The sequence below is a fragment of the Theropithecus gelada genome, chromosome 3 (assembly GCF_003255815.1).
Source record: "Theropithecus gelada isolate Dixy chromosome 3, Tgel_1.0, whole genome shotgun sequence".
Lineage (NCBI taxonomy): Eukaryota > Metazoa > Chordata > Mammalia > Primates > Cercopithecidae > Theropithecus > Theropithecus gelada.
This window is the reverse complement of record NC_037670.1, coordinates 181,688,174-181,700,326: the sequence shown is the minus strand read 5'-3', so window position 1 is coordinate 181,700,326 and position 12,153 is coordinate 181,688,174. Positions and strand designations below refer to the sequence as shown.

Here is a 12,153-nt window from a genome sequence, read left to right as displayed (position 1 = left end):
AAGCAACCGAAACACAGTCCCTGCCCTAAAAAAATTAATCTCATGAGAAGAATCAGAGCTTGAAGCCCCCAGTTAAAGCACCAGGCAGAATGTGACGAATGCCATAGAGATATATGTTTGAAGCAGTAACTGTTTGATGTGGGGGGCGAGTTGTAGGAAAGAAAGATCACGGGATGGGGTAGGTAATGGGCATGTCCTGACCGGACTTCTGGAGGAGGAAGTGGTGTCTGAACCGCACCTTGAAGTCTGGGTTGGTTCATTACAGAAAAATCAGCACAAAATGTAGAGAAGGATGGTGGCGGGGAGGGGGCAAAGGCTGAGAAGCAGTCTTATGGGATAGAAAGTATCAGCTTAGTAAAAGGAAATTCAGACAAAGGACAGTGCTAGTCTAGTCACCCTTGGTAATTTTTTAAATAGGTTATATTTTGCACCAGAAACGCCAACATGGTCATTCAGGGACAAGCAACTGGAAAGGGGAGGTGATGGTAAGAAGATTGGCAAGAAGGCTGCAGTGACGGGCCAGGAGAAAATCCACAGGGCATTTCAGAGGCCAGGCCCAGGCTTTGGTGCCACCACTGGCTGCTGGGGGCTGTGGACCAATTGCTAACCTTCTCTAGGCCTTGGTTTCCTTATCTGTAAGATGTGAACCTCATCTCAGCACTTTTTCACTTTAAAGAAGTAAAATTCTGTTCTCTTGAGGATGTCCAAAGCTGAAATGAAGGTACTCAGCCCTGGGGGAAAAGGTTGCCTTACAGTTTGCTGTGGGCCCTGGGGTTATTCGCTGCCTTTGTTTCCATTCTGCTTATCTTCATTTTCTGTTCTTTTCTACAGGTGCTATTTATGTAACAAAAGTTGCAGTGCCTTAAGAAACTAAGCCCTCCCACCACCACACTCTCTCACACATGCACTCATCTATAAAATAAAAGAATTTAAATGTCAGGGTTTTTTTTTCTGAGCTCACTATTTTTTTATGATTTTTTTCCATTTATTGGGGTACAGGTGGTATTTAGTTACATGAGTACGTTCTTTAGTGGTGATTTGTGAGATTTTGGTGACATATCACCTGAGCAGTATACACTGCACCATATTTGTTGTCTTTTATCCCTTGCTCCCCTCCCTCCCCTCCCCCCAAGTCCCCAAAGTCCATTGTATCATTCTTATGCATCTGCATCCTCATAACTTAGCTCCCACATATCAGGGAGAACATACAATGTTTGGTTTTCCATTCCTGAGTTACTTCACTTAGAAGAATAGTCTGCAGTCTCATCCGGGTCACTGCAAATGCTGTTAAATCATTCTTTTTTATGGCTGTGTAGTATTCCATTGTATGCCACAGTTTCTTTATCCTCTCATTGATTGATACGCATTTGGGTTTGTTCCACAATTTTGCAGTTGTGAATTGTGCTGCTATAAACATGCGTGTGCAAGTATATTTTTTTGTATAATGACATCTTTTCCTCTAGGTAAATACCCAGTAGTGGGATTGCTGGATCATATGGTAGTTCTACTTTAAGTTCTTTAAGGAATCTCCACACTGTTTTCCATAGCGGCTGTACTAGTTTACATTCCCACCAGCAGTGTAGAAGTGTTCCCTGTTCACTGGAAACCAACATCTACTGTTTATTGATGTTTTGGTTATGGCCATTCTTGCAGGAGTAAGGTGGTATCGCATTGTGGTTTTGATTTGCATTTCCCTGATCATTAGTGATGTTGAGCATTTTTTCATATGTCTGTTGGTCGTTTGTGTATCTTCTTTTGAGAATTGTCTATTCATGTCCTTAGCCCACTTTTTGGTAGGATTGTTTGTTGTTGTTGTTGTTTTTTCTTACTGATTTGTTTGCTTAAATGTCAGTTTTTAAAACACCTATAGCTAAATGCCCACTATCGGGGAAAGGCCACGAATACTGTTTAAATTACATGTTAATTTCCTAATAATTCCAGAAGGCATCTGAGTAGAGTTGCTACACTTGTCTGAGTTCACATTCACATGCAGGACGCCACAGTGCAGACGGCCCCCAGCTTATGATGGTTTGACTTTACAGTGGTGCAGAAGCAACACGCATTAAATAGAAACTGAACTTCAAGTACCCATGCAACCATTCTGTTACTCACTTTCAGTTCAATGTTCAATGAATCACGTAAGATATTCAACACTTTATCCTCAGTAGGCTTTGTGTGAGATGGGTTTGCCCAGCTGCAGAGGAAGGTAGGTATTCTGAGCATGTGTAAGGGAGGCTAGGCTCAGCTGTGACACTCAGTAGGTTACCTGTGTTCAATGCACATTTTTTTTTTTTTTTTTTTTTTGAGACGGAGTTTCACTCTTGTCACACAGGCTGGAGTGCCATGGTGTGAGCTCACTGCAATGTCCGCTTCCCAGGTTCAAGCGATTCTCCTGCCTCAGCCTCCCGAGTAGCTGGGCTTAGAGGTGCCCACCACCATGCCCGGCTAATTTTTGTATTTTTAGTAGCGACAAGGTTTCACCATGTTGGCCAGGCTGGTCTCAAACTCCTGGCCTCAGGTGATCCACCCACCTCAGCCTTCCAAAGTGCTGGGATTATAGGCGTGAGCTACCGAGCCCGGCCTCAATGTACTTTCAACTTCAGAAACCCTTGGGCCATAACCCATCGTAAGTAGGGGAGCATCTGTACTAAGCTCCCGTGGTACCTTTGGTTTTGCTTTCATTGTTTAAAACATTACTTTGCCATGAAGGCCTAGCTTCCCCACAGACTCACAGATGAAAAGCATCTTATCTACAAGCCACGAAAGAGGAAAAAGACTCCTAAGATGCGGTTGCGGGATATTTCATCAGTTTAATATCACAAAGGATGTTTCCTAAAAAATATTGATAGAAGAATACAGAACAGATCAAATTGAAATGAGCAGAATGGGACAAACAGCCCACTGGAGTGGCGTGTGCAGAGAGGTGTCAGCTTTAGCTCAGTGTTAATAGAGTCAAGTGCCTCTGCAGATGACTTTATGCTCTGTGAAAAAAATCACGCCAGTATCTACCTCTTCCTCCCTCCTACCACCCAACCTTGCGCCATGCAGGCTCAATTTGTATTTTTGCCATCAATTTAGAAATTCAAGAGAACTTAAGAGTATAATTTTGCTTCCCAAGTTAAGATAAATGTGAGAATTTAAACAGCTGCACTTTATAGGAATTAAGATAATATCCAATGCCTCTTTTGCAGACAATATTTTCCATTGGATTAAACCTGCTAGGGTTCATCATTTTAGAACCCATTATGTTTTATTGAAGGAAGCCCATTTGTTTGTGATGGATTTTATGAAAAGAGCATTTTCCAAAGAAAAGCTAGGACCCAGCATCATTTTCCAGGAACATTTTATACCTACCTATTTGTAGAACTCTACATAAGCCCACCTTGAGGAAAGTAGCTACAGAAACAGACTGGGACTATTCTTTCACCATAACTATCCACCTCCCAGGTTCCCCCACACACCAGACTTGGGCTGGATGAGCTGGTCAGTATTTGCACAAAACTTAAATATTATATCATCCAAGAATGTTTTTCCTATTAGGGTAACTTTGTTACAGAAATATGAATTTGATGTTCCATCATGATTGTCTCAAAAGAAAGAATGTGTAGTTCACATTTCCTAGATTGAGCTGTTAGAATTTTGCCTAATTTTGTAACTCGAGACATCTCTATGGGGTGCTTCTTCCACTCACAAGAAACCCCGAGGCCTCCTGGGTGTTGGGGCTGGTGACGGGAGTGGACGAACTCGTTCGCTTTGGCTCAGAGCCGCCCTGATGTTTCTGTTCCTGGCATGGGTGTGCTCCCAAGGCTCAAGGCACGGCGTGGGAAAAGCGTTCGCTGCATGGAGCGGACAGTCGGTGCGTCTTCTCATCGACACTGGAGTCCCTCTGCCCTTCGCAACCAGCTCAAGCAGGGCCATGGTGGGGGCGACAGTGACAACCTGGGACCTCCTAACAGGTGGCCTCAGAGTGCCCACCCTGAGCTAGGCAATTGTCCCCCACCACCACGCCCACCCGGATGCAGGGGAGTCGCGCTAAACAGCACACGTGCCCGATGCACCTGCTCCCGTGTGAGCCGGGCCAGCACGGCAGGGTGTGTGTTTGCTGCATGGGTTCAGGTTGGCTGTGATCAAAACTTCCACTAGACGGCACAATGAGCTGAGATTCCCGCCTCGCTGTGTCCAGCCCTCACTCCCTGCGTGTCTCTTTCTACGCCTATCTCCTGGAACCGGCCCAGTGGGCAGGGAGGGACCATCCCAGCTCCTTGGATCAATCGAAGGGGATGTCAGGGGGTGGGTGGAAGGTGAGAAGGGCTTGAACCCCGGGCCTGACAGTGGAGTGCGCGGCTGCTTTGCAGCAAAGGATGATGTGTGCACGCACATGCTTTATTTTCTTGTGTGGACACACTTGGAAACTATGTCTACACATGACACGCGGCACCTTGCAAATGCGCAAGCAGAGTGACAGCAGATGAGGCTGTCATTTCCTGGGGTGCCATAGTGCAGCTGGGTTTGGTCCTTTGAAATGCTTTTCCTTAAAATCAGGGCCAGTTCCCAACCATACAGACGAATGAGAAGCGAGCGGGCTGTGCTGGCGGCACAGGGGTCTTTGTGGAGGGTGATTTTCAGAAGGCCTTTGTTTCCTCGTCTGCTCATAGTAATGCTCACTGACAAGCACCAGAAAAATTAAGATTGGAACAGCCAAGGGTCAAAATATTTGCTTCCATCCATTTGTGTTTGTTTCATGCTAGAAGCTGCTCCGCATTTTGCACGGATCAAAGCAGCCGGGTCTCTGAACTGCATCACACCCGGTGGGTTCAGAAAATTGTGTCGGTTTTAAGAAAAATGACTTCTATGCAAGCAGAAATGGGAACATGGGATGGCCCCAGCAAGAGCTTGGTCCAAGCTCCCTGTCCCTGTAATTAAAGGATATGATAATTGTTGTCATCTCAGTGGTAAACTGATCCCCAAACACATACCTAACACCCGAGGTTATATTTACACGTGTAAAATCTGTGTAATAACAATGCACATATTCACTTAACAGTCGCATGGTGTTATATGCATTGTGCACCATAGCACACGTTGGAGGAAACGAGAGCTTCTAATTAAATGACGTCACACCACAGCCCAGGCTTATGCGCATTGCAGGCACGGCCCAGGCTTGTGAGCATGGTGGGCACAGCCCACGCGGCATGTGCGAAGGCCTCTGCTGCCTTTTGTGCATCTGCCAGTCTGGGCTCCCCACTCAGGAGCACTCCTGACCCTGTGTTTCACTTTCAGTCCTACATGGAGGACCACCTGAAGAACAAGAACCGGCTGGAGAAGGAGTGGGAGGCGCTGTGTGCCTACCAGGCGGAGCCCAACAGCTCACTTGTGGCCCAGAAGGAGGAGAACGTGCCCAAGAACCGCTCCCTGGCCGTGCTGACCTGTACGTACCAGCTCCGGGGGCGGGAGGCCAGGGTGACAGGAGGGGGAAACTGGCCGTGCTGACCTGTACATACCAGCCCCAGGGGCGGGAGGCCAGAGTACAGGCCAGGGAAACAGCCCCGTCCTCAGGGTCTAGAAAATCCTCCCCTCCTCCTTCCCGGCACCCCCTCCTCTACAGCAGACCTGCCCACTCTGGGAAGGCCCTCATGGGAATCTCCCCTCTGCAGTGCCATCCCCAACCAACAAGGACCCAGTGTCTTCCTTTCCTCCAGCACGGGCTTGGGGACATCTGCACCCCAGTGGGCATCAGCTCTATTGTTCTCTGTCGCCATGTGACTTGAGACATGTTCCTGAACCTCTTGGAGCCTCCATGTCACATCTGTAATTGGGGTCATGCTGTCATCCTTGAAATATTGCTGCTGTAAGGATTAGATGGGGTCGTTAGCGTAGCACCAGCCCACCGGAGGCACAGGATGAACAGTGGTCGCTTTTACAGCGTCTTTAACTTTACAACTATTTCCACAAACATTACTGAGCACCTACTACCTAGCTAGGGATCATTGCCAGAAAATGGAAACGTAAGCCAGCAGTTCTCCAAGTGACTCGCGTGGAGCGGAGGAGACACCGTCCCGTGTTCCCGCAGCGCAGGAGGCACTAAGTTGCTTACGGGATGAGGAGGGAGAGGGCCGCCCGGCGCTGGTGTCCACCTCACTCACCCTCTCTGTGTACGGCAGGTTCCAAGGGAGGTTCCGCACTTTGCTTGGTTATAAACCCACCCGCTGGGAGGAAGGGGGTGCTAGATGTGTTCCTGACCAGAGTTTCGGAGGGAAGTAGATACTCACAATGTTGATTCATGAATGATATGAATGATAAATGACAGTATGGGTAGAGTTCCTTGGTTACTCTCCTGAGGACCCTAAGACAAGGCCCTCGCCCATATCTCTGATGTGACAGAGGGGCTTCGTCAGCTCACACTTCGAGAGCACCGCTCGGCCACACTCACTTTCAGCATCACAGCAGCAGGCGGGACCAGCGTCCCCTGTGGCCGAGGCTGTCTCTCTGTCACTGTGTCCCTGCCTCAGCCCTTCAGAGCCAGTCAAGGGACCAGACTGGTGTCCCTGAGACACCGCCTGGCCTTGTGCCCAGAAGCACAGCCCCCCAGGGCAGCCCCGGTGCACGCCAGGGAGAGGCGCTGCCCTTCCACTCCTTCCAGCCCACAGGAAGTGTTACCGGTCAGAGCAGAGAGAAGCTGGAATCTTGTTTTCCTTCAGAAACTAACCTGGGGCATTGCAGACCTGTGTAAAATCCCATTCACCCATGTGGGTGCACGCTTCTTGCTACCCATTTAGTGTTCAGACCACTTTCTATGAGGTCTGAGGGTTTTAACCCTAAAGAGATCTAAAAACAGAAGCTGTTGTGATTTATAAAGTTTATATTTAGAAGAAAAGCAAAATACAATACATCCCATCAGCCAACTAACAGATATTTACTAAGCACCTACTGTGTGTCGGGGGCTATTGACAGGCTCTGGGACTCACGATGGACCAAGGGGGGCCTGGCCACTGTCCTCAGAGAGGAGCAGCCTGGGGGAGGAGAGGGTGGGGAGCGAAGCCGGTGTGGTAGGGCAAGTGAGGGTGGCGGTGAGGGGGTGTCCTGCTGAGTCCTGAGTGGTGACATGGTTCATGGTAAACAGCCATGCAGTAAGCGTGCATTACGTGTCTCTGTGTGTCTGGTCGTTTACTTGGATTGTGAGGTGTTTCATGGTAAATATTAGTCTGACAGCACACCCTCCCCAGAGACAGCCCAGAGCATGGCAGAAACGACCTGGCGATGGGGTTTTCCTCCCGTGTGCCCTGCAGCCACCTGGGCTCTGTCTGTGCAGTGTGGATGGGGCTTTGGGGGCGAGGGACCTAGTGATGGTGAAGTGGTCCATGCTCAGATGGGACACAGGCAGCCTCTCAAGGTAGCAGCCAGCGCCAACAGGGCAGCCACACGTGGATGGGTGCCTGATGTTCTTGTGGGGATCAGGATGGCCCTGCCCACTTTGAGCCAGGTCACGGGTGAAGGGGGGGAAGCACCTCCCTCCTGAGACTCACGCTGGAGCCAGAAGGAAGCCACTTGCACCTCCTCCCAGGGTTCTCCTGACCCATGTGCCAGGATGTGAAGACACAGCGCTGCCCTTCAGGATTGAGAGGCCACCAGGGAAGACAGAGAAGGGCAAGTTCATCTCCTGGGAGAACCCTAGATAGAAATATTTTCATGAACACATGGGTTTATTGTGAGCAAACTTGTATTCCCTACTTTCTTCTCCATACTCCTGGCCGTCTTGCCTTTAGGAAGGAGATCTTGTCCTCAGGGGGACAGTGGCTTGGCTAAAGCTCTCCCTGTTGCCAGGCCCCGGAGAGATGGCCGCCTCCTTCGTCTTCGCTCCTGCCTCACCTGCGGCCGCTGCACTCTGCACGGGACACAACTGGCTCCAAAACAGCCACACACGGTCCAGGAGGACCAGCTTCCCCATGGCTCTGTGGCTTGGAAAGGACCGTGCTGCACTGTCATGGCAGGTGGGTGGCGCTCGAGCTGGGCTCCACACTGTCCTCCGTGTCGCCATGGAAGCGAGTCCACATGCTGGGCGCACACTATCCTCTGTGCGGGGATGGAAGCAAATCCGAGTACTCGGACATGCTGTCCTCCGTTTGGGATGGAACCTTCGGGATGGAGTCCTCCCTCTGCACCTGGCACTCCCACCGTGTCCTTTCCTCACGCTCACCGGGCACTCCCAGGTCTATTTAAGGGGTCCTTGGGACCACTCCTCCCTTCTCTCCTGCCTCGTCTTCCCCATGGAGCACTTCCCCGGGTCATTCTTCCACCCAGGAGATGGACACGGTCACCTGACTTCCTGCATGCACCTTGAGCATGAGCCTCCGAATGAGCCCCCAAAGGAGAAGGAAACCCACACTATGAGACGCTTGGCTGGCAGCATGCTAGGTCTAGTTGTATTATCTCGGAAGTTTAAAGAACTTAATATGCATTTTCTGTTATTTGAATGTTTAAAAAAGAATTATGCAGCATTTCACTTGTCTGCATTTCAAATTAAGCATGGGGATATGATACTATTTTGGTGCCATATCCTAAACAAAAAAGTATTTTTGCCTCTATGTTGTAATGAGAGAGAGAGAGAGAGAGAAACAAGACAGAAACAATGCAGAGAGACAAGACAGAGACAACGAAGAGCTGAAGGCCCAGGGACAGGAAGACAGTGAGGAGAGTCATGTGGGGTTCGCATCTCCCGGCTTCTCAGGGCATTGCTGCTGGAGGATCATAGCCGCCTCACAGCCAGAGGCACGGCTGTGAGCATCTCCCAGGCCCTTGCCTTACAGCGTCACCATTCCCAGGAGTCAGGGTCACCACGCTGGCCCTGCGCTGCAGCTGCGTGAGCATTGTCCTAACCGTGGCATCGCCAGGGCATGGTGAGCCAGTGTCCCCCATGCTCGTGAATGTGCCGTCTCTGGTCCTCACAATAAACCCCCTTACTTGGCAGACAAGAACTTCGGGGTTTAGAGCCTGGCCCGTTGGAGCTGAAGCCCAGACTTCCCAGTGCCGGCCTCATAGGCTGTTGTGGGCTCACCTGAGATTGTGTGTGTGTGTTGAGAAAATCTACGTCCATTACAAACTCCTGCAGAAGTATTTGAAACATGTACAAGGGCTGAAGCACTTTGGCTAAGCATAGCTTTCCTTAGAATACTCAGAAAACAATTTCTTTCTAAATAAACCTTTGGTTTAGTTTTTTTTTTTTCTCTCCCAAAACTCTAAGCAGAGTCCCCTAAGAGGAATATTTTGCCTTGGTTTCTTCTGAGTGACCGAAAATTATCATGATTTGCTTTTAAAGATCAATACATGGGTGATTCTCCTAACTTTGATGATTAAGCCAGGGTTTTCTTTTTCCTTCCATAGAAAAAGGTTCTGAGCATATATGTCACCTCGCCAAGAAAGTCGCAGGAGAGAGACTCCCAACCTGGCTGCCTTCCCTCCACCCCTTTTGATCTCAGCGCCAGCCGACTCTGCCCCTAGGATTTGGGAGGGCTGTCAGTTTGTTGGTACTGAAAAGAAAATATCCCAGCAAATTCGGTGTGGGCCTTTTTCTTTGCTACCTCACAGGCAGAAGCTGTTCTGGGCAGCTGTTCTACCAGAGACTGCAGATTCTTTTTTAGGGAAGAGATCTACGGAGTCCTTCTCATTAGGCTACTTCTCGAAGGGAAAGATTGTCTAAAAGCATCATCTCTGAACTAGAACTGCAAGTGTACCTTCTGTGAGCTCTTCAGGACCTCCGGTGCCAAGAAACAGTGCTGGCGGGTTGTCAGTTAGGAGTCGCACTGACATTCCACACAGTTCAGCTGCTCAAAGTTCAGATTTTAGATCCTCTTTACTCTCTTTCTTAAAGCTGAACCGATAGGTTCGTAAGATGTCTGGCCTGGTGTGGCATGGCTGTCTGTCCTTCTCACATCCTCCTTCCGATTCCACTTACAGAATCTTCGTGCGGGGAGGGTGTCGCAGAGTGTGGGGCGAGCCTGGCCTTCAGGATGCCAGCGGCCAGGCTCACCCCCTCTCCTGGGCGTGCTGTTTCCCTGTGACCTGGAAGATCCACCCTCCAGAGGGGCCCCAGGTCCCAGTGTGCTTCTTCCTGGATCAGGCCTCCCCCTTTATCCACCATAAGTTACATTCATCCTGCCAAGTGCACATCTCAGTGCTGGCTGATCCTGAGGCCGAGCCCACTAACATCCAGAGTCTTTCCTTAAGGTCTTCGGTGAAGCCGAGGGCCTCGCGCACCCCCTGTCCCCCACCCCCCGTTGGTGACCGTCAAGTTTAACAGGAGAATCGAGCCTTGTGTTCATCTCCTGTAACCGATTCTTGTTCAGCCTCCAGAGCTTGTGGTTCCTGAGTCACCGCGTCACCTCCCTCTCCGCTCGGCGCCATCTGCTCGTTTTATAAACATGTTTTTCACGTCGTCAAGTCATTGATAAAAACACAGTCCGCAGGACCAGCGCTGAGCCAATCCTCCCCCACAACACGAATCCACCGCGGGACTTTCCAGGCGCTGGTTCCGGGGCTGAGATTGTTCCACGGCCCGGCCATGCGATGGGATCACCCCAGCCATCCCCAGGCCCCGAGCACACTGGCAAAAGCTCATCAGACGTTTCCACGCAAGGCACGGGGCTAAACACCTCCTTTTCATTCTCAAAACAGCCCTGAGATTCACACAGGGACAGAGCTGGGGCTGAAGGAGGTTAAGGAGCCCAAAGTCAGCAGCTCCCAGGAGAGTGCAGCCCACACGGCCCCAGCGCAGACCCAGCCGCAACCCACGAACACCGCTCCTACAGGACTCTCTCCAGAGCAGAAGTGTGGCTGGCTTAGCATGACTTCCTCCCTCACTTTTTATTACAAGAGTTTTAAACACTCAAGTGGAAGGGGTAGCTTGGTGTCACCTGCACACCTACCACCCACCCCTGCCAGCCCCCCGGTGTTGGCCGTATTCGCGAGACCTGAGAGCACTTCATTTATTTTCTGGCTGGATGACTTCAAGTAAGTGTCAGGCATCATGACGTCCACATACTTTAGCCTGCCTGCAGGTCCTAAACACAAGGGCCTTCTCCTAGGTAGCAACAGCCCCGTTATAACTAAGAAAATTAACGAAAACCCCTCAGTGCCCTCTAACACCCAGCTGTGCCCATCTGCCCAGGCTTTGGAGACAGCAGATGAGCAGCTGAAACCACAGAATTGCATTTCCTCACAGTCCTGGAGGCCGGAGGCTGCGGTCCAGGTGTGGCAGGGCTGGCCGTGTCCGAGGCCCTCCCTGGGGTTTGCCCTCCCTGGGGCTTGCAGGTGCTATCTGTGACCAAGGGTCCCCTTTGTTTAAGGACAGCAGACCCACTGCACTAGGCCCCCCCTCAGGACCTCACCATCACTTGCTCGTCTCTCTGGAGGCCCTGTCTCCAAACATGGCAGCACTCCATGTTCCTGGGGGTCGGGGTGTCCACACAGGGGCGTCAGGGCACAGCTCAGCCCACAGGGGTGTCGCTATTACACACTCCCAGGGACTCCCACCCTTTTCTCTACAACACAGTCTGTTATCTGTTGTCTGTTTTGTTTTTTCCACCAGGATGCAGTCAAGATTCATCATTGCATTCTGGGTTTTGTGTCTGTTTTGTCTGTTTAATTTTGAAACAGCTGCCCCTGACTTTTTTTCCTGATATGAATGGTTCCTAATAAATCTGTTCTTTTAGTGACCACCTTCCCGTTCCAAACAATCACAGACTGTCCATGTGGGAGTCTGTAGGGAACTCTGCAAACGCACGAGAAGCTCACCTGCCCACTTCCAGAACTCCCCCTTCCAGAACCCCTGTTTCCCAAGAACCTGGAGTGTTCAGGTCTCCACGATGCTGTAGGAACATGACCAGCCTGCTCTGCAGCCTTGCCACAGGCCACAGACTTCAAACACTGCCTCAGCCCTGAGCCCCACCCTGGCCCTCCCCTGTCCTACCCTCCTCCCCTGTCCTCCTCCTCCACTGTGCTCCCCCTCCTCCCCTGTCCTTGCCCTCCTCCCGACCTCGTCTTCCCCCAGTCCTCCTCCCCATCCTACCTCCTCCCCGTCCACGTCCTCTCCGTCCTCCCCCTCCTCCCACCCTCCCCTTCCTCCCCTGTCCTCCCCCTCCTCCCTGTCCTCCCCCTCCT

The 12,153-nt window shown here is 50.7% G+C and overlaps 1 protein-coding gene across 2 annotated transcripts in view; it reads left to right on the top strand.

Moving 5' to 3' along the window:
* The window catches only part of PTPRN2 (protein tyrosine phosphatase, receptor type N2), an 898,882-nt gene that overhangs the window by 811,060 nt on the left and 75,669 nt on the right, over positions 1-12,153 (top strand). For both annotated transcript variants that reach the window (XM_025379168.1, XM_025379167.1), the window contains one exon: positions 5,281-5,428. In XM_025379168.1, the coding sequence (XP_025234953.1) occupies positions 5,281-5,428 (148 nt within the window). The remainder of the gene's footprint in view (positions 1-5,280; positions 5,429-12,153) is intronic.